Consider the following 22,322-nt stretch of genomic DNA (forward strand, 5'->3'; position numbering starts at 1 on the left):
AGACAATAAGCTCCTTGTGGGCAGGGTACATAAAATAAAAATGGTGGATTTGTTAAGCGCTTACTATGTGCAAAGCACTGTTCTAAGCGCTGGGGGGATACAAGGTGATCAGGTTGTCCCACGTGGGGCTCACAGTTTTAATCCCCATTTTATAGATGAGGTAACTGAGGCACAGAGAACTTGCCCAAAGTCACACAGCTGGCAAGCGGCAGAGCTGGGGTCAGAATCCACGACTTCTGACTCCCAAACCTGGGCTCCTTCCACTGAGCCACATTGCTTCTCTGTCTGCCAACTCTTATATCGTACTCTCCCAGTGTTCTGCACATAGTTAGGTGCTCAATAAATATGACTGATTGACAGAGGAAAAGACACAAGACACATATGTGTTGGGGGGGAGGGAGAGGGGGAGGTGGGCAGGGTGGCCAGCAGTGGCTGCCATCATTTGACTTCCAGACCTATTCTCACCTGGGCAGTTTTGATTCAAATTCCTAATCCACAACAGTAGACCCAATCAGTAGTAAGTGGTATTTATTAGGCACCTTTAGTGAGTGTAGTACACTGTACCGGAGGCTGGGGAAATACACAGCAGGAGGGAAGCCGTGAAGGGGCCAGGTGTTTCCCAGTCAATTTGTCTTGGGGAAAAAAAATTCACTCTCAAATCCTTGCAGGATTATACTTGTTCCTTCATTGCAAGATGGCATATTTTCTTTTCCCCTTCTAAAAACACTTCGTCATAAAGGAGTCAAAATGCTTCAGATTACATTAAGTAAAACACAAATCATATTTCTTGGAAATTTCAATTATGCATATAATTCTCTTATCTCATATGTATTTTATATATGAATACTCTCATATATATAAAAAATGAACAGAGGTTTGTGTATAACTTTACATACTCCTTGAGACCTCCATTTTTTTTAAATTAAAAAACCCAACCCATTCTCCTCAAGGAAGGATTCTGGTATCGAGGGAATGAACCTAGTCTTTTTTCCTGCTCGCCCAAGGCAAGCAAGTGAGGGAGAGGCTCGTCTCCCAGACTGCAACACAACCAACAGCCAACATTTTTTGTATCAAAAGATATCAAACGAAACCCAAAGCTCCATAATTTCCTTCTGTTTGCCACTTAGCCAAGAGAAACAAACTGCAGCTCTTAGTTCAACAGAACCCCACAGCTTGCCCCACTCTTTTCCCAAGCCATTTTCAGCATCTTCCAGAGATTTTATCTGGAACATCTGACAGAGACAGAGGGATCCTCACCAACAAGCGGAATCACACATTCCCTACGAGCTGCAGAAAGATCCGAACGCATTCTGGGAAAGACCAAAATAAAAAATAACAAAAGCTCCCACCAGCACACCGAAAGTTTGAGCAGAAATTTCCATTTTGGGTTTTATTCCCAACACAACAACACACACACTCTTGGAAAAACCAGAGGGAGAGGATGGGATAAACTATGCTGTTTTGGGGGAAAAAGGGAGAGAATGAAATTTTGAGCTGGCACTCGTTTTTGGAAGAGATGTTTCTTTTCCATTAATTGCACTGCCAAGAGCAGAGGAGAGCGAGTGGGCACTGTATAACATTTTTCCAAAGCCATGCACATTTTTAATCATCAGCTGGGGTAGGGGGTGGGGAGAGAGGGAGGGAGGAGGAGAGAGAAAGAAAGAGAGCATGCACATGCACAGAGAACCCACCGACTCATTCGCCAGCACCCTCTCATCCCTTAGCATTATTTTTACCCCAGCACTAAAGGAGAGGAGGCAACAGATCCATCTGCGCTTCTCTCAGGAAGCTCATCGTACTCTGGATCCCGAATGTATTTAATAATTATGATACTTGTTAAGCGCTTACTATGTGCCAAGCACTGTTCTAAGCACTGGGGTAGAGCTGAGACCTAGAGAAGTGAAGTAATAATAATAATGGTATCTGTTTAGTGCTTACTATGTGCCAAGCACTATTTTAAGCGCTGGGGTAGATACAAGGCAATCAGGTTGGACACAGTTCCTGTCCCACATGGGGCTCACACTCAATTCCCATTTTATAGATGAGGCAATTAAGGCCAGAGACATGAAGTAATAATAATAACAACTATAATGGAATTTGTTGAGCACTTATTATGTGCCAAGCACTGTTCTAAGCGCTATGGTATATACAAGGCAATCAGGTTGGACACAGTCCATGCTACACATGGGGCTCACAGTCTCAAACTCCATTTTACAGATGAGGTAACTGAGGCCCAGAGAAGCCCAAGGTCACACAGCAGACGTGGCAGAGCCGGGATTAGAACCCAAGTCCTTCTGATTCCCAGGCCCGTGCTCTGTCCTCTAAGCTTACATTCCCTGAGGCTCAGAGATGCAGCTAAAAAGTACTTACTCCCATCACCCTTCAACCCTGGCCATCCCCTCAGCGGGCGGGGAATCAGAGAGGAGCAGCTTGGGAGAGAAGCAGAAGGACGGCGGGCCGCAGAGCGCCGAAGAACACGGCAAGTGGCATCACGGGCAGATGTTAGTAGCAGGACCCCTCGATCCTCCCCCCAGCCCGGCCCCCTCCAACCCCCACCCCCAAGTAGCGGCCCCAGGTAGTCAGGTTAGTCCAGAACAGAGAGGACCGGGTAAGTGATTTAGTGATTACCGATACGGCTCAGTTTTGGTCTTTCTTAGGGTCTTCTCTCGCTGGGTCAGAGGCACCCGCTTCCAAAGCATGCTCCAGTCCCACGCTCCACGGGCATACCCGTCTTCATCCCCACCCCCTTGGGGCACAATGTTAAAAGTGTTGCCGCTTATGACATCTATAAGCGGCACCGTGCACACCGTCCTGCCCGGGAAGGGATGGTGGTGGGCAACAGTGACAGGACGCACGGACGTGGGTTCGGGAGAGAGGAAACATGAAACAAAAACAGAAACAAAAAAAAAAAACCACAAACAAAAAACACAGAGGCAACTTAGAAAAACATTCACTCCACTTCATGAATAAAACGGCGCTCTTTACCGATAAGGCTCAGTTTTATGGGTTCTTTTGGCCTTTTCCTTGTGGCTTAGTGGGATTCGTTTCCAGAGTAAACTCCAGTCCCAGGCTCCTCTGGCAAAACCGTCTTCATCCCCACCCTGCTGGGGCTCAATGGAGTAGTCATTCCCATCTATGTAATCTATTAGAGGCACAGTACATGTAGTTCTGAAACATTTACAGAAAATGGAAAGAGCATTTTAAATTTCACAACAGAAAGCGGTCTCTTGCCTAGCCAGTCCAACCCGAGACAGCCTTTGGCTTCATTAGGGAGCTTCCTATTGAGTGTCAAGCTGCCGGTCTGGGACGGAGAAAGGTCCCCCTCTGGGTGGAGGGAGAAGAGATACAGGGGTCGAGAGGGTGGTGGATCCTGGGGAGAGGGAACCGATACCAACTCACAGGGGAAGGGAGGAAGCAACTGCCTAAACTAAACAAACCCCTCAAAACAAAATGAGAAAAGAGGGTAGAGAGAGCATGGGAGAGAGGGAGAGAAAGAGGGAGATTGAGAAGAGAAAAGATGGAGGGGGGAAGGAAGGAGGAGAGTGGGTGGCGGGAAAAAGATGTAGAGAGGGATTGAGAAGGACAGATGGAGAGAGGAAGGGGAGAAAAAAGGGAAGGAGGGAAGGAAGAAAGAGAAGGCAGAAGTGAAGGAAAGAAGGGAGAGAGAGGGAGGGAAAGAGGGGGGACAGAAGAGAGAAGGAGGGAGAGGATTTGAGAAAAGCAGATGGAGGCAGGGAGGAAAAGAGTTGGAGAGAGGGATTGAGAGGACAGATGGGGAGAGGGAAAGAGGAAAGATGGAGGAATGAAAGGGAAGGTGGAAATGGGGGAGAGAAGGAAAGGGAGAGGGAGGGAGAGTTTTTGAGAAGGACATTTGGAAAGAGAGTTGGAGGGTTCTGGACATCTAGCTGGGTTTTTGGACTGCAGGCTCCGTTCCGGACAATCTGATGCGTAGTTTGACATATAAGGGGCTGAGCCAGGGTCCCTGAGCTTTTCCACTGATGGGTGCTTTCAGAAAGGCTATTCTGAAGCATGTCCATAAAGGACATCAGGACATTTCCTAGGGGGGCATGGTCAACCTTGGCAGGAAGGGTCTGCCCTCCGTGTGAGTGTGTGTGTGTGTGTGTGTGTGTGTGTGTGTGTGTCGGGGGGGTCAGTTACTGGATTTTAAAGTCTCAGCCCAGGCAGGCAGGAGAAGGATGCTGCCTAGAATCCGGAACCAGATGGAAATCAGGGCTGGAGGCCCCTCTGGGGGGACCCAGGGCAACGGGGCTCCAGTAGCCAAACTGTAGTTTTTCTGGTATAAACAGCTGAAATGGGGAAGGAAGGGAAGGAGAAATCTGACGGGGCACAGGTGGGAGGCCCAAACACAGTTGGAGTCTGTCAGTTTCCAGACTGGGCTGACTGGATGGATTCTTCCTCCTCTGGTTTCCAGGAAGAGTCTGAGGACACATTCAGGATGTACCACTGTGCATTTCCCCACCAGAACTTGGGGTTTTCATTCCCATCTTTGGGGAATTTACTTTCAGCTAACCGCTTCTCCACCCCCACGTTCCGATCCTCCAAATGGTAACTGCTTGACCTCATGCGGTTCCTTGCTTCTGAGTGGCTTTTGGAACAACTGTGGAGACCCCTGAGATTTAAGGAGGCTTTTTCAAGGCCCTGAGGGGCTCCAGTTGCTTCACAAAAGCTCAATTCCTGGACACACTAATGTTTTTAGAGACATTCAGGCACAGAGTGCCTCCAAGAATGTTCAGATTTCCATCTTTCCGAATGGAAGCCTGTGCACTGGGAGCACAAGTACCTCAAATACACATGCTTCTAGGCCCAGAATGACCAAACCCAGGAACCCATGGGACTTTTACCAGCCCCGCTCCCCGTTACCTCCCATCCCTGTCTCATGGGAAGAAGAGAGGATGCTCACCGTGGGCGGGGAATGTCTCTAGCAACTCTGATATGCTGTACTCTCCCAAGCACTTAGAAGGAACACTTATTTATTTATATTAATGTCTGTCTCCCCTTCAAGACTGTAAGCTTGTTGTGGGCAGGGAATATGTCTGTTTACTGTTCTACTGTACTCTCCCAAGTGCTTAGTACAGTGCTCTGCACACAATACTCAACAAATACCATTGACTGACTGACAATTCTCTGTAAACAATAAGTGCTCAATTAATACTATGAAGGATAAGGAAAGGTGCTCGCTAGAAGTTGTGTGACTGTGGGCAAGTCACTTAACTTCTCTGTGCCTCAGTTACCTCATCTGTAAAATGGGGATTAACTGTGAGCCTCACGTGGGACAACCTGATTACCCTGTATCTACCCCAGCGCTTAAAACAGTGCTCTGCACATAGTAAGCGCTTAACAAATACCAACAAAAAAAAAAGTCTCTGCCTTGGGGCTCTGAGGCAACTTTTTGTTGGCCTCAAAGCCAGAGAGAGGAGGAATGGGGGTGGAGGCAGAAGGAAAAATCCAGGCTTCAGAGAGAGTCAGAGGAAGAACTGGGGCCAGATTGTCTCTACCGCATTAAACCACAAGGCTGAAGTCTAAATACAAATCTTTCGTAACCACCAGGATTCGCAAGGAGACTGAGACTGATAATTTCCTCAGGTGTCTGAAATACCCCATCTCAAAGGTTTGAAGCAAAGTCTCAAAAGAATGAGCATTTCTATTTTTGCATACAAAGCACTCCTCTTACTGCAACAGCATATTTAAATAAACATGATTATAGTTTCGGAAAAATCAAGTACTATGTCTCTTCTATAATTACTACATTAAGGACAAGTCCTTAGAGCAAGCTTTACTGAAATTTCTCCCAACACCGCATGTTTCGAACAATTCCACTGATTTTTTGCTTGCTATTGTTTACTTATAAGAATTCCAACAGTTCTCTCTGCTTACAAGGGATTTAAACATTTCATTTTTCTTATCAAATTTCTGGTTCTGTGGGTCCTGATGGCCTCAAGACCTTTTAAAAGAGAAATACAATTTTCCATTCCAAATTTGGCAGGGAAACCAAAGTCAAATATAATGCCCCTAGTTTGAAAACGATAATTGGAAGAAATATCCGCCCGGGGTGGGGAAGGGTGAGGGGGGGAATAAAGTGACACTCCAATAGAAGTGAATAATAATTAGACAAAAACATGTTAGTTATTGACTTTCTAGATCCCCCAGTCTATGAGAAGGCAAATTATGTTGTTATTTGACTTTGACAAGGGTCTGACACATCAGCAGGGGTGAGAGGAGGGAGAGGAAAGGAAAGTGGGATAAGTAAGGACGGTTGCCATTTTTGGAGACGGCTTACTCTGAATGCCAGGAGGGACGGTGACTGGAAATCTGCTGCTCTTCTCTCCCCGCTACTCCCCAATCACCGCAGCCCAGTATCTGGCCGGGTCTCTGGGATGTCTTCACCTTTGATTCGCCTCGTCAACACCGAGAGCCTGGATTATTGGGCCCAAAGTACTCTGGGAAACTCACAAGGCCATCCGATTTGGTTTTCAGCTTGCCTGGTGAGGCAGTGTGGCCTAGCGGAAGGAGCACGGAGCTGGGGTCAAGAGACCAGGGTTCAGATCCTGGCTCTGCCACTGGCCTGCTGTATGACTCTGGGCAAGTCCTTTAACTTCTCAGGGGCTCGGTTTCCTCATATATAAAACGGGGATAAAGTATCCGTTTTCCCTCTTTGACCGTGAGTCCCACGTGGGACTGGGACACTGTCCGATCTGATGGCCTTAAATCTACCCTGGTGCTTAGCCCAGTGCGTGGCACATAGTAAGTGCCTAGTAAATAGCATCATTAAGGGACCATCATACAGGGAGCACCCAAAGCCTCTTCAGTGTGAATGGCTGGGTTGCTCCTAGAGGGGAGGGAGTCTGGAGCAAGTCACCTGACTGCCTGGTTCTGGGGTGATGGATCGGAAGGAGGAGAAGAAGGAGGAGCTCGTAGGGGCAGAACTACTTGCCAGTGCTGCAGTTTCTGCCTCTGCACCAATTCCCCACCCCTGGAAACCACACTGCTGGAACCACCGATTCCAGAGATTTAGTTTCTGTCCCCTTCCCTCTGAGGGACTTGCCTCCTGCTGGGAAGGACAGGGTCCCTGAGGCTTGGGGTCCCAGAGGCTGCCCCAATCTATCATATCCTACACAGCCTGGCTAAACTGACCAATCTCAGGAGGATATTTGAGCTCTGAGGAAATCACTACATCCCCTGGTGCTTAACCCAAGAAAAACCTAAGAGCCCATCACCTCACCTCTGATTCAAAGAGGGCTTCATAGGAAGTGCAAAAAGTCAAAGGTCCACTATGGCCCTCGGGCTCTGCCTCATCCTTTCCCCAGTTGAAACGAGCATTTTCCCAAAGAAGACAAGGGTGGATTCTTCCTTTCCTCTAGACTAAAAGTTCATTGTGGGCAGGGAACGTGTCTACCAACTCTGCCGTATTGTACTCCCTCGAGTGCTTACTACAGTGTTCGGCACACTGTAAGCACCAAGTAAATTCCATTTATGGACTGACTTCTCCACAGGGGAGCCTAATCTTACTACGAGGCCCCAAACCCTCACAGCGTGTGTCAAACTACCAAACTCCCAACACAATGAGGGGTCTAACCCTTGTCACGTGACCCCTCAGAAACAGAAAGACGATCACTTCGCTGAACATCCTGTGAGGCCAAACAAAACAAAACAGGAAAAAATGAAAAAAAGCAGGATCGTGTTACCTGTCCTTAGATATGGGAGCTACGAGTGGTGCATACCAGTTCACTGCCACTTCACAATGGGCATCAAGGTATATCAAAACCTTCGAAAAGAAAGAGGCAGGGTGATAGAAACTATACATCTCCATTCAGTCGCATCTTCGTGTACAGTTCTGGGGTAAAGTTATCACTGGTTGCAAAGTTAACGGTGGGGGCGGGGGTGGCTAGATTGTCACAGCTAGTCACGTCAAAGGATCAAGGTGTTCACATCAAAGATACCCAGGGAGAAAAGTCATTTTTTAGAAAAAAAAGCACTTTCCGCTTCACGGTCGAGAACATTTATTACATCGCTAGAGATGAATGATGTCTCTACCTGTCCGAGCTTCGCCTTCTGGGCCCCAATGCTCCGGGCTTGAATTAAACCTTCTCTCCTCTCGTTTCTAAAGACTTTCACTAGACCGTTCCACTGCTTGATGTAGTCATCCAGCCTGTCCTTTAAGTGTGCTGTTGAAATAAACAGAAAAGCGTGTATGTGAATGGTATCTCCATTTATAAACCGATTTAAATTTCACTTTTATGGTACAAATGGACAGTCCCCAGGAATCTTAGTAAGCTCCTATCGAGGGCGGCGATAATGTCTACGAACTCTATCGTACAGTGTTCGGCAGAGAGTACGTGCTCAATACCTATCACTGATGATGGACTGATTTTAGTCTGGAAAAGTCTTGGACTACTGTTAGACACACTGGGGTAAGGGAATTCAAGCTATAACAAAGTTATTTCCTGCTCAACTGGAAAGAGTCAAAATAGAAATGTGACACTAACCAATCAAAGGTATTTATAGAGCACTTACTTTGTGCAGAGCTCTATTCCAAGCATAGAGTTTATATATATATATATATGTATGTATGTATGCATATATACATACATACATATGTCAGAGCAAGCAGCATGGCATAGTGGATAGAGCATGAGAATGAGAGTCAGAAGGTCATGGGTTCTAATTCCGGTTCTTCCACTTTTCTGCTGTGTGACCCTGGGCAAGTCACTTCACTTCTCTGGGCCATAGTTACCTCATCTGTAAAATGGGGATGGAGGCTGTGAGTTCCACGTGGGACAGGGACTGGGCCCAACCTGATATGCTTGTATCCCCCCCAGTGCTTAGTTCAGTGCCCGGTACATAGTAAGCACTTAACAAATACCACAACAATAACTATTATATATATATATATATATGTATATATATATATATATGTATACATATACATATATTTATAATGGTATTTGTAAAGTGCTTCCTATGTGCCATACATTGTACTAAGCACTGGAGTAGATACAAGCTATTCAGGTTGTAGAGAAGCAGCGTGGCTCAGTGGAAAGAGCACGGTCTTTGGAGTCAGGGCTCATGAGTTCGAATCCCAGCTCTGCCACTTGTCGGCTGTGTGACTGTGGGCAAGTCACTTAACTTCTCTGTGCCTCAGTTCCCTCATCTGTCAAATGGGGATTAAGACTGTGAGCCCCATGTGGGACAACCTGATTCCCCTATGTCTACCCCAGTGCTTAGAACAGTGCTCGGCACATAGTAAGCGCTTAACAAATACCAACATTATTAGGTTGGTAACAGTCTGTGTGGGCAAGGACCATGTATACCAACTCTCTTATATTGTAGTCTCCCAAGAGCTTAACACAGTGCTCGGCATACAGTAAGTGCTCAATAAATACCATTTATTGGTTGATCATAAAACTGTGTGGCCTTCTGTGTGTAGAAGTAGCTTGGCCTAGTGGAAAGCACATGGGCTTGTGAGTCAGAGGATCTGGGTTCCAATCCCAGCTCTACCACTTGCCTGCTGCGTGATCTTGAGCAAGTCATTTAATTTCTCCAGTGGAGATCAAACACCTGTTATACCTTACTTAAAAATCACCTCCTCCAAGAGGCCTTCCCAGACTGAGCTCCTCTTCCCCCTCTACTCCCTCTGCCATCCCCCCTTTACCTCTCCGCAGCTAAAGCCTCATTTTCCCCTTTTCCCTCTGCTCCTCCACCTCTCCCTTCCCATCCCCACAGCACTGTACCCGTCCGCTCAACTGTATATATTTTCGTTACCCTATTTATTTTGTTAATGAATTGTACATCGCCTTGATTCTATTTAGTTGCCATTGTTTTTACGAGATGTTCTTCCCCTTGACGCTGTTTAGTGCCATTGTTCTTGTCTGTCCGTCTCCCCCGATTAGACTGTAAGCCCGTCAAACGGCAGGGACTGTCTCTATCTGTTGCCGACTTGTTCATCCCAAGCGCTTAGTACAGTGCTCTGCACATAGTAAGCGCTCAATAAATACTATTGAATGAATACCTCCCTCTTAGACCGTGAGCCTCCTGTGGGACAGGGACTCTGCTCTGATAGTACTGTATTTACCCCATTGCTTACCACATAGTATGCACTTAACAAATACTACTATTATTGTTAACTAGAATAGTAGAGAACTGAGAGTTGGGTAAATATCCACAGCTTGTGATATTACAATCATGAGCCAGCTCTGACAAAGCCTGCTAGAAGTATGTCCCCACTTTCTGTGCTTCACAGCAACTTAGTTAATGGGTCCAGAAATCTGCTTTACTTGCCGTGAGCTAATTTTCTTGGGCACTTTGTTGCATAAATAATTTTTTTTTCCTAGGGGAAGTTAGGACTGAAAGCATAGCCTGAAGTGACCCAGTTATGCTTCGCAGTGGATAAAATTTCCTCCACCAGAGAAAGTTCAGTAATTGCTTTGGTGCTTATAGCACCAAGGAGATTTGCCCTTATTTGTATCTGCTAACGAGGACCTGTTAAACAGGGAAAGCGACTGTGAAAATTGTGCCAAGCACAATGCTATGGGCTGGGGGCCAAGCACAATGCTATGGGCTGGGGTAGATGCAAAGTAATCTGATTATTCACAGTCTCTGTCCCACGTGGGGCTCACAGTCTATGGGGGAGGGAGCACAGATATTTATTTCATCCCCATTTTACAGAGGAGAAGACTGTGTGAGCTGTTCCTCCCCTCAGAGAGTTTTGGGGGAGGAAAAACGCAAAAAGCCCCTCTGAAGGAAAACTCCACAGAAAACACGAAAAGTTTACGTGAAAAGAATCAGAATTCAGGTCATGGAGGCAACAAGTTAATCGTGACCCGATAACTCAGTAATTAACAGCTTACTTAACAGCTGACGAGGCGTTTCCGATTTTAAAGTCCTCGTCGAATAGGAAAACAAGAATTTCAGATGCTTCTCATTGAAGGCCACAGTTAGGACTGAGTTTAGTCGAAATTTCATTCTCGGCCCTCTGTTGGTGTCTACAGATCCCAAAGGAGGTATCTGGCAAATTTATTTGGACTTGGTAAAATACGTGTAAAATGTTTCACACCAAAAAGTCGTGTGATAGGTTAACATCAAAACAGAAAATTCCTTGAAGGCAGGGATCATGTCTATTAACTCTTCTGTGCTCTCTCAAGCGTTTAGTGCAGTGCTTTGCACAAAGTAGGAGCTCAGTGATTGACTGATTGACATGGCCCTGAATGGGTTGCTCTCCTCACTTCATTTGGAGGTCCATTTTTCCCTTCAGGATGGTCCAAGCATATGCATTTTCAAAACTGAAGGAGATCTTTCAGCTGTGTCTCAATTTCCTTATCTGTGAAATGGGGATTAAATACTTTGTTCTTCCTTCCCCATGTGGGACAGAGATGTCTTATCTGAATGCATCATATCTATCCTAGTGCTTGAGAAGCAGTGTGGCCTAGTGGAAAGAGCATGGGCTTGGGAGTCAGAGGACCTGGTTTCTAATAATCCTGGCTCTTCCAGTTGCCTGCTTTGTGACCTTGGCCCAGTCACTTAACTTCTCTGTGCCTCGGTTTCCTCATCTGCAAAATGGGGATTCTATACCTGTTCTCCCTCCTCCTTAGACTGGGAGCCCCCTGTGGGACCTGGTTATCTTGTCTCTATCCCAGGGCTTAGTACAGTGCTTGGCAGATAATAAGGGCTTAACAAAATCCACAATTACTATTATCGTCCACATAATAAATATTTCACAAATACAAATATTTCAGTTCATTCATTCAGATGAGCTCTTACTGTGTGCAGGGCACTGTTTTAAGTGTCCTTCAGTTCTCTCAATTCTATAACTCTGCATTACTGGTTAGAGGAAATTTACATTATTGGAGGCTACTTTTTCCCTGCTTTCCAGTTGAAGTTGCAGCCGTGCCTGTCTCAGACAACATCTTGACTTACAATGAGGGCCCATTTTGATACCCCCATAGCCAGCTATCCTTTTATTCCAGGAAAGAAATCACAAGTTCAAATTTTTATTACTAAAGTTCTGGAGGTGGACCCAGAAAAATTTTTGCCCAAAGAGGCACGAAAAGGAAAGCCGCTTGGTTATTTCTGAACTTCCTCAGCCATGTCTCTTGCGAGTGAGATGAAGGCTCTGACCATTACCATCTGCCACTCCCTCACCAAGTTCCATTTCAGGGGGGAAGTGAGTGTAAGATGGGTTAGGGGTGCCTAGACCTACTTAATTTGAGCGACTTGTTTAGTCTTTCCACTGCTCTGTCTCAACTCACATGTTCTGTCCATGATTTGAAACTACATTAAGTCATATCCCAATTTATGGACCGAGAAACAAAACTCGCACACTGAGAGAGTGCCTTTTGGAACGAGTTGGCCAAAAAAAAAAATCTACGTTCAGTAAAGCCATAACATTTCAATGCTATCATGTGGGCTAAGTATCCTGGCTATTCTCCAGAGAGTCACATTTCATTTCAGTGACAGACATAGACTTAGGGTTTTTTGGAGGCCTAAGATTAATAATTTTATGTTTGTCTCATCTGATGAGCCGATGTGAGTTTGGAACTATAGTGGTTTCAATTTTCTTGACATTTATTGTGTTTGGCATTCAAATTCTTCCACACGGATTTATGAACAAGGATATTTACTTACAGAAATAAATTAATTTCAGATGAAAAAAACCCTGAAAAAAATCAATTTTTCCTTTTCAAAGTAGAACCAAGACCAACCAGCCCTTCTTCACAGCTACACTTACAGCTGATATAGAGGGTTCTTTTATAAAAAACCTCCATAAAAATGACAGTAGATGTTTTCATTTTATCTGGGAGCTTAAATCAAGCTTAGAACAAAATGAGCTTTGGTAGAACCACCTCCATATAGAAAAAGAGGCTCTATCTTTCCTGTCAAATTTTGCTCCGATATCATCACCCAAGTGTGTGAAACACCTTGCTGAAGGAGCTCATGGTCTCTGACCTGGTGATTATTGATGGCGCCCTGTGTAGTTCGCTCTGCTGGAGAGAACATCTTTAAGCCTACCGATAAATATTCTGACAGAAACTGCTCAAATCCAAGGTGAAAAACGTGAAGCGGAACTGAAGGCCCCACTTCCCGATCCTTCCCAAATAGATCTACTTATGTCAGCTATTACAAATCCTATTGTGTAAAGTTGGGCGTGGCTGCGTGGCCTCATTTAATAATTAAGGCATTTGTGTGTAGCTGGGATGGTCCTGGATTTCTTGTAGACTTTCTCGGGCAATGTCAGAAAATACCCAAATGCCCCCAGATTGAGATTTTTCTATCTAGGCTGGCTGAGTTCTCTTGCACCAAGCCTCACTCGCTCTTGCTCATTTGTCTCAGAGCATCCTGGGACTTGTCCAACGGACAACCATGATCCCGGGGGGATTTAATCTCACACTTTCCTCCACCTGCCGCAACTGTAGGGACAGAAGGGAAAAGCAACCAAGCTAGGGCTGGTTCTCCAGTTGAAACTATTGTTTGTGCAGAACATGGTACTAAGCGCTCAGGAGAGAACAATAGGATTAGTAAACAATAGGATCCATGATCCCTGTCTTCAAGGAGTTTACGATGTAACATCTCATTTTTCAACAAAACAATGTGGCTTGACTGTGGGTAGCTTATAAAAATGCTAAGACCACTGTTTGCATTGATCAAAAATCCACTTGTCATTTATTAAGAAACAACATAGGCTGATGGAAAGAGCACAGGCCTTGGGAGTCAAGACACCTGGGTTCTAATCGCAACTCCACTACGTGCCTGCTGCGTGATTTTGGCAATTCGCTTCTCCCACTCTCTTCTGTTACCACCCTGACTTACTCCCTATATCCATCCCTTGACCCAGCCCCACAGCACTTATGTAAATATCTGTAATTTATTTATATTGATGTCTGTCTCTCCCTCTAAACCATAAGTTTGCTGTGGACAGGGAATGTCTGTTTACTGTTATATTGTACTCTCCCAAGCACTTAGTACAGTGCTGTGCACATAAGCTCTTAATAAATACGACTGACTACTTCCCTGCGTCTCATCTGTAAAATAAGGATTAAATATTTCCACTTCAGACTATGAGCCCCAGTGCCTCCTCTGACTGTAACTGTATCTACCCCAGGGCTTAGCACATAGCAAGAGCTTAACAAGTACCACAATTATTATTACCATTCATGTAAACCAAGCAATAATAATAAAATCTGACAATCGCAGTTCTGAAATTGCTCGAACCATGAGGTTCAGTGTTAATTCTAAAAACATTTACCTTTGTTGCTGAAATCATCAATCAGCACAATTTCCGCCAAGTATCTCCTTGGTGTCCTTTTAATGACACTGTGGACGGTTCTCATGAGAGTTGACCATCCTTCATTATGGAAGACAATAACAACACTGGAAGTGAGCAGGTTTTCATCATAATGCCAATACTTGCATCTGAAAAAGATTTTAATAAGATTATTGAGAAGCAGCTTGGCTCAGTGGATAGAGCACTAGTCCTGGCTCTGTCACGTGTCTGCTGTGTGACCTTGGGCAAGTCACTTCACTTCTCTGACTTCAGTTACCTCATCTGTAAAACGAGGATTGATAGTGTGAGCCCAATGTGGGAAAGGGACGGTGTCCAACCTGATTACCTTGTACCTACCTCAGCACTTGGAACAGTGCTTGGCACATAGTAAGCGCTTAACAAGTACCATAATTATTATTATTATTGGGCAGGATTGAGCAGGATATGGAGTACACAGTTTCCCAGATCCAACGTCCCCCATGGTTCACTAATTCGTTCAATCATTCAATCGTATTTATTGAGTACTTACTGTGTGCGAAGCACTGTATTAAGCATTTGGGAGAGTACAATACTACAATAAACAGACACATTTCCTGCCCACAGTGAGTTTACAGTTCTGCTAGTCTCCTTCCTGTCTGCCATCCAGTACAATACAAGCTGCAAGGGACTGTATAGACTGTAAACCACCTATGGATTGTGTTCAACCTAATTCACTTCAATCGACCCCATCGCTTAGAACAGTGTTTGACACATAGCAAGCACTTAACAAACACCACTCAAAAAATCAAAAAAAAAAAAAAAAAAGAGAAGGCCAGTGCGACCAAGTGGAAAGAGCAGGGGTCTGGGAGGCAGAGGAACCCAGGTTCTAATCCCGGCTCCGCCGGTTATTTGCTATGTGACCTTGGGCACTTTACTTCTCTGTACCTCAGTTACCTCATCTATAAAATGGGGATTAAGACTGTGAGTCCCATGTGGAACATTGGCTGTGTCCAACCTGATTATCAGTGCTTGGTACAGTCCCTGGCACACAGCAAGTACTTAAGAAACAGTATTCAAAAGAAAAGGGACAGAAACTCAAGGAACATCTGTATATATACACCCAAATGACGGCAGACAGAGTGTGATTCCAAGCCTGCTCTTCGGATGGAAGCTGGGAGCTTCGAGCCAGGCTCGCTTCCTGACAAGCCGGTAGCCCCTCCAGGTCAAAGGAACATTGGCTTGGGAATCGACTTTTCCCAGTGACTCTCCGGGTGATTCAGAGAAACGGAATTGCCTGACTCTAATTCCTTCCACAGGCTGCGGGGAAGTCCTAGTTTTCTCCTGATGGGCTTTCTGGTTTGAACTCATCTGGTTCTGCAAGAAAAGGGTTCCCATGCTACTTCACGCATTTGACCAGACTCTCTTTATCCTGACTCTTGGATCTAAGGAGATGCTTTCAAGCTGTTTGACCAATTAATCAATTAATGCCATTTACTGAGTGCTCACTGAACTAAGCGCTTGGGACAGTAGAACACAACTAGAAGACACGTTCCCTGACCATAACGAGTTTAGTCAGTCAGTCGATCTTATTTATCGAACGCTTATTGTGTGCCGAGCACTGTACTAAGCTCTTGGGAGAGTACAATATAAAAGTAGAACGGCACATTCTGCACCCACGAGTTTACAATCTAGAAGGGGTTACAGTTTACAGTCTGTTTCTCTCCTTCTAGGCAATGAAGGTAAAGAAGAGAGTGGAGGGGAGGAAAAAACTGTGAAAAAGAAGACACGTTTAAGGGCCCACATTCATTCATTCAATCGTATTTATTGAGTGCAGACCACTGTACTAAGTCCTTGGAAAGTACAATTCGGCAACAAATAAAGACAATCCCTACTCAACAACGGGCTCACAGTCTAGAAGGGCTAAGACAGACAACAAAACAAAATAAGTAGACAGGCATCAATAGCATCAGCATAAATAAATACAATTAAAGATATATTCACATCACTAATAATATAAGTAGAACAATAAATATGTACATATATACACAAGTGCTGTGGGGCAGGGAGGGGGGTAGAGCAGAGGGAGTGAGTCGGGGCGATGGGGAGAGGAGGAGGAGCAGAGGAAAAGGGGGGCTCAGTCTGGAAAGGCCTCCTGGAGGTGAGCTTTTAGTGCTCATACTTTAGCACTTTCCCTGAGAAGCAGTATAGTCTAGTGGAAAGAGAGGACCTGGGTTCTAATCTCGGCTCTGCCACTTGCTTTCTATGTGATACTGAACAAGTCCCTTCATGTTCCTCATCTGTAGAATGGGGATCTAATACCTGCTCTCCCGCTCCCTTAGACTGTGATCCCATGAGAGACAGGACTGCGACCGGACCTGATTATCTGGAATCTATCTCAGTGCTTAGGACAGAGCTCAGAACAAAGACGACACTTAAATACCACATTTTCATTATCTCATTTCATTATCTCACACTGCTAGAAGCAGCTTATCTAGCTGGGCAAGGCCACCTAGTATCGTGGTGTCCAGGGGCATTCATTCAATTGCATTTACTGAGCGCTGTGTGCAAAGCACTGTACTGAGCACTTGGGAGAGTACAATATAACAACAAAAGGACACATTCCTTGCCCACAACAAGTTTACAGTCTAGAGGGGGAGACAGAAAGCAATATAAATGCTAACTTATATTAACACTCAGGAGAATCTGAAGAGCAGATTTATCCCAGTGCAAAGAAGGCCATCCCTTCACTTAACATCCCTTCCTTCTCTAGAGAAGCAGTGTGGCCTAGTAGAAAGAGCATAATACTAATAATAATGATGGTATTTGTTAAATGATTGCTATTTGCCAAGCACTGTTCTAAGCGCTGAGCATGGGACTGGGAATCAGAGGACCTGGGTTCTAATCCTGGCTCTGCCATTTAATAATTACAAAAATAATTATGGCATTTATTAAGCACTTACTGTGTGCCGAGCCCTGTTCTAAGCGCTAGGATAGATACAAGGTAATCAGGTTGTCCCAAGGGGGGCTTACGGTTTTAATCCCCATTTTACAGATGAGGTAACTGAGGCATAGAAGTTAAACGACTTGCCCAAGGTCACACAGCAGACAAGTGACAGAACTGGGATTAGAACCCATGTCCTCTGGCTCCCAAGCCATTAAACCACGCGCTACTGCCCACTCTTGTCTGCTATGTGATCTTGGGAAAGTCACTTAATAGTAATAATATTAATAATGGTAGCTCACCTCCTCCAAGAGGCCTTCCCAAACTGAGTTACCCGTTTTCCCTCTGCTCCCCCTCCACCCTCTGCTTCCTCTCCCTTCACCTCCCCTCAACTAAGCCCCCTCTCCCTCTGCTCCTCCCCCTCTCCCTTCCCCTCCCCTCAGCACTGTGCTCATTTGTATATATTTTTATTACCTTATTTATTTGTTAATGAGGTGTACATCCCCTTGATTGTATTTATCGTGATTATGTTGTCTTGTTTTTGTCCGTCTGTCTCCCCCGATTAGACTGTGAGCCCGTCATTGGGCAGGGATTGTCCCTATCTGTTGCCGAACTGTCCATTCCAAGTGCTTAGTAAAGTGCTCTGCACATAGTAAGTGCTCAATAAATACTACTGAATGAATGAATGAATAATTGTAGTTGTTATGTCCTTACTATGTGCCAAGCACTGTTCTAAGCACTAGGGTAGATACAAGTTAATCAGGTTGGACACAGTCCCTGTCCCACATGGGGTTCACACTTTTAATCCCCATTTTACAGATGAAGTAACTGAGGCCCAGAGAAGTTAAGAGACTTGCCCAAGGTCTCACAGCAGGCACGTGGTGGAGCCGGGACTAGAATCCAGGTCCTTCTGACTCCATATCTATGCTCTATCCACCAAACCACACTGTTTCTCTGGGCCTCAGTTAATTCTTCTGGAAAATGGGGATTAAATCCTGCTCCCTCCTACTTGAACTGTGAGTCCCATGTGGAACAGAGACTGTGTCCAACCTGGCTTCACTTGTATCTGCCCCAGTGGTTAGAACAGTGTTTGGCACATAGAAAGCGCTTAACAAATACCACCACCATTAGCATTATTATTATCATTATCCAGGTTGGTGCACTTTGTCAAAAAAACCTTTCCTAATTCTCGAGTCACGTCCTCATCATCATGCACCCTGAAGGCCCAGGCTACAGCAGAACCGAGTCCGTGCGACAGAAGTTCTCGTTCCACGGCCTATCGTTATTATTATTACGGTATTTGTTAAGTGCTTACTATGTGCCAAGCACTGTTTCAAGCGCCGGGGTAGATACAAGTTTGGTCCCACCTGGGGTTCACAGTCTTAATCCCCATTTTTACAGATGAGGCAACTGAGGCACAGAGAAGTGGCTGGTCACACAGCAGATAAGAGGAGGAGCCGCGATTAGAACTCACGTCCTCCGACTGCCGAGCCCGTGTTTTTTCCACTAAGCCACGCTGCTTCTCAAGGCTTGATTTCTTTTAGGTGCAGTGCCTTCCCAACCCGGTCTTTGGCCTGTTGACAAACTGGCCTCTGCCAATACGTGGCACGGCAAGGGGCGGTCTCCCGAAAGGTGGGCTCTTCCACCTCCAACCGCCAGCCACTCTCACCCGCAGACCTCGGGAAAAACAACCCGAGTTTCGATGACAGGATTCTTCCTGTCCTGAGCCGCGGCTGAGCACATCTCCCCCTCTAGAATTTCTCAGCTCGCTGGGTGATTCAGGCTGGCTGCAACCCCGGGCGCTCATCGGGCCCGACGAATGGGTCCGCTTAGGAGCCGGTGTCTTGCACGGCTTTGAGAAGCAGCGTGGCTCAGTGGAAAGAGCCCGGGCTTGGGAGTCAGAGGTCATGGGTTCGAATCCCGGCTCTGCCACTTGTCAGCTGTGTGACTTTGGTCAAATCACTTCTCAGTGACTTAGGTCCCTCATCTGTAAAATGGGGATGAAGACTGTGAGCCTCACGTGGGACAACCTGATGACCCTGTATCTACCCCAGCGCTTGGAACAGTGCTCTGCACATAGTAAGCGCTTAACAAATACCAACATTATTATTATCTTCCTTGGCCAGGAGCCGGGGGCAGCTCCCAAGCCCACGGAAGGAGCGCGTATGTGGTTTCGTATTGAGTTTTTAACCAGCTCCTAGTTGGCAGGGTTTCTCTCCACCCCACCACATAATCCGTAGTGAAGTGAACTCTAAGACGCCACGCCAGCTGGAACTGAATCAAGAATCCGAAGGCTTTTGCGGGGGCGGGAGGGAAAAGATAGGTGCCTCTGGGGTACAGATTTATGGTAAACTTCTGTTTGTCTGTATTTGCCCTTTCAAAATCCTATGGCACCTTGTGAGCTGCTCTTTTGTGGTGGTCTCACACCAAGGATATCAGAAATATCAGAATGCTAGAGTCAGAGGTCATGGGTTCTAATCCTGACTCCTCCACTTGTCAGCTGTGTGACTCTGGGTAAGTCACTTAACTTCTCTGTACCTCAGTCACTTCATATGTAAAATGGAGATTCAGACTGTGAGCCCCACGTGGGACAACCTCATCAACTTCTATCTACCCCAGCGCTTAGAAGAGTGCTCTGCACATCGTAAGCGCTTAACAAATGTCATCGTTATTATTATTTTTAGTACAGTGCTCTGCACATAGTAAGTGCTCAATAAATATGATTGCATGAATAGAATTTTAGAAAAAAGCTTGAGTCTCTTCTGCCCTTTATGAAAAATCCTTTATTGTAATAATAACAATGATGGTATTTGTTAAGCACTTACTGTGTGTCAAGCATTCTTCTAAGCGCTGGGGCAGATCCAAGCTAATCAGGTTGGACACAGTCCCTGTCCCTCATGGGGCTCACAGTCTGAACCCCCATTTTACAGATGCGGTCACTGAGGCACAGAGAAGTGAAGTGACTTGCCCAAGGTTACCAGCCGACAAGTGGCGAAGCCGGGATTAGAATCCAGGTCCTTCTGACTCCCAGGCCCAGGCTCTAACCACTAGGCTACGCTGCTTCTTGTGACGGAGTTGGTATCTCATCATCCCCACCCACGCCATCCCTCCTCACAAAATCAAGTCCACCACTTACATATAATTAATAATAATAATGATGATGATGATGGTATTTGTTAAGCACTGGGGCAGATACAAGATTACCGGGTTGAATGCAAGCTCTGCCCCACCTCGGGCTCACAGTTTTAATCCCCATTTTACAGATGAGGTAACTGAGGCACAGGGAAGTGAAGTGACTTGCCCAAGGTCACCCAGCAGACATATACCACAGTCATGTGATTAGCAATAGCTTTGGCCTTATTTTAAGCATAAATTTCCTGTTTGTGTTTTTGTGACAGTTCTGGGAGGCAGGATGTGTAAATGCTCAAATGCAAAGACCAAGATTTCACTTCTACAACAGACTGAAAATCGTCAAAAAAACTGTGCAACAAAAGCCTGAGTTTACAAAACACCCTCAAGTCATCAAGCAGCATTCTCCTACCTTAAAGCAGGTTTTAATTCTATCACCTCTGAATTGGACACAAAACCACCGCGCATTCAGATTTTGAACTGCAGATCTAATTTCTGCCAATGTAATCTCCTTCAGCCTTCCCATTTCTAAACTGCAAGTCATTGCTGCCTAAATGTGCTCTCAAGGTACCTTGCGACAGTCGGAATAATATACTGGGGGTGAGATAGTCCTAATAAATCCAAGCACCTTCTCCTCCAAGAGGCTTCATCTCATTTCAGGGACACTCTATACAGGGAGACTGGTAATAAAACAAATCATTGCACGCTGCTGGGTTGCAATATGGTAACTTTAAAACACCCAGGTTCTTTCCCCACAATTCTACGCTGTCATTTACGGTGACGGATGGGCACGTTCCCAATGACCTTTATCGTTTGTAGAAAATCAGCAGCCTTGAACGACAAGCACATTCTTCCAAAATGAATAAAGAAGAGTCTGAACTTTAAAGTAGCACTCCCTCTCCCCATTCCTCCTCTGCTTAGTTCCAACCAATAAACAATGCAGGGGAAAAAAAAAATATTTACACCCTACGTGGAACTGTGCTGACATCCAGTGGCCAGATAAATCAGCACAGGACAAAATTTACATCAACATTCAGATGCAGTTCACAATTTAGATCGACTTTCAGAGCCGGCTATTCTTTATCTGCGTTCAAGTCGAGGCAGGTGAGAACGGGATACCTGGGAGAGAAACTTCTAGCCTTGGAAGGCCAAAGATGGCCCAGCTTGCCTGCTTTAAGAGGTCATTCAATCAATCTTATTTATTAAGTGCTTAGTGTGCATAAAGTACTGTACTAAGCGCTTGGGAGAGTACAAGAACAGTGCTCGGCACATAGTAAGCGCTTAACAAATACCAACATTATTATTATTATTACAGTATAACAATAAACAGACATTCCCTGCCCTCAATGAGTTCACAGTGTAGAGGGGGAGACAGACATAATAATAATAATAATAATGTTGGTATTTGTTAAGTGCTTACTATGGGCAGAGCGCTGTTCTAAACGCTGGGGTAGACACAGGGGAATCAGGTTGTCCCACATGGGGCTCACAGTCTTCATCCCCATTTTACAGATGAGGCAACTGAGGCACAGAGAAATTAAGTGACTTGCCCACAGTCACATAGCTGACAAGTGGCAGAGCTGGGATTCGAACCCATGACCTCTGACTCCAAAGCCCGTGCTCTTTCCACCGAGTCACGCTGATTTTGGGGTACACCCATCGATTTGGGGCCCCCCTCGATTTTGGGGTATGCCCCTCTGGTGGGGGAGGTTCCACCCTCCCGTGGAGAGAATCAATTACAGATTTATACAAGTAAATACATATAATAATGATGGTATTTATTAAGTGCTTTCTACGTGCCAAGCACTGTTCTAAGCGCTGATGTGCTGTGGGATTGAAGGGAGGATGAATGAAGGATCAAGTAAGAGGGGCTTGGAAGGGAGTGGGAGAAGAGGAAAGGAGGGCTTATTTTAAGTGTAAATATAAGGTCACCTCAGCCTCTATCCAATTGTCCAGTAGAGGACAATTTTAAGGTTCTCGCTCACTCCCTTGCCCTCA

General features: G+C 45.5%; 1 protein-coding gene across 2 annotated transcripts in view; it reads right to left on the bottom strand.

Annotated features, from left to right (window-relative positions):
* Positions 1-22,322, bottom strand: part of GALNT7 (polypeptide N-acetylgalactosaminyltransferase 7) — a 122,527-nt gene that overhangs the window by 10,574 nt on the left and 89,631 nt on the right. The window contains exons 3-6 of one of the 2 annotated variants that reach the window (XM_029076912.2): positions 14,258-14,424; positions 8,053-8,183; positions 7,704-7,783; positions 2,629-2,811 (exon numbers count right to left, since the gene is read on the bottom strand). In XM_029076912.2, coding sequence (XP_028932745.1) covers positions 2,629-2,811; positions 7,704-7,783; positions 8,053-8,183; positions 14,258-14,424 — 561 coding nt within the window. Of the gene's footprint in view, positions 1-2,628; positions 2,812-2,985; positions 3,169-7,703; positions 7,784-8,052; positions 8,184-14,257; positions 14,425-22,322 lie in introns of both variants that reach the window. The other variant, XM_029076911.2, reaches the window with a different exon arrangement.

Source organism: Ornithorhynchus anatinus, chromosome 12, assembly GCF_004115215.2.
Source record: "Ornithorhynchus anatinus isolate Pmale09 chromosome 12, mOrnAna1.pri.v4, whole genome shotgun sequence".
Taxonomy (NCBI): domain Eukaryota; kingdom Metazoa; phylum Chordata; class Mammalia; order Monotremata; family Ornithorhynchidae; genus Ornithorhynchus; species Ornithorhynchus anatinus.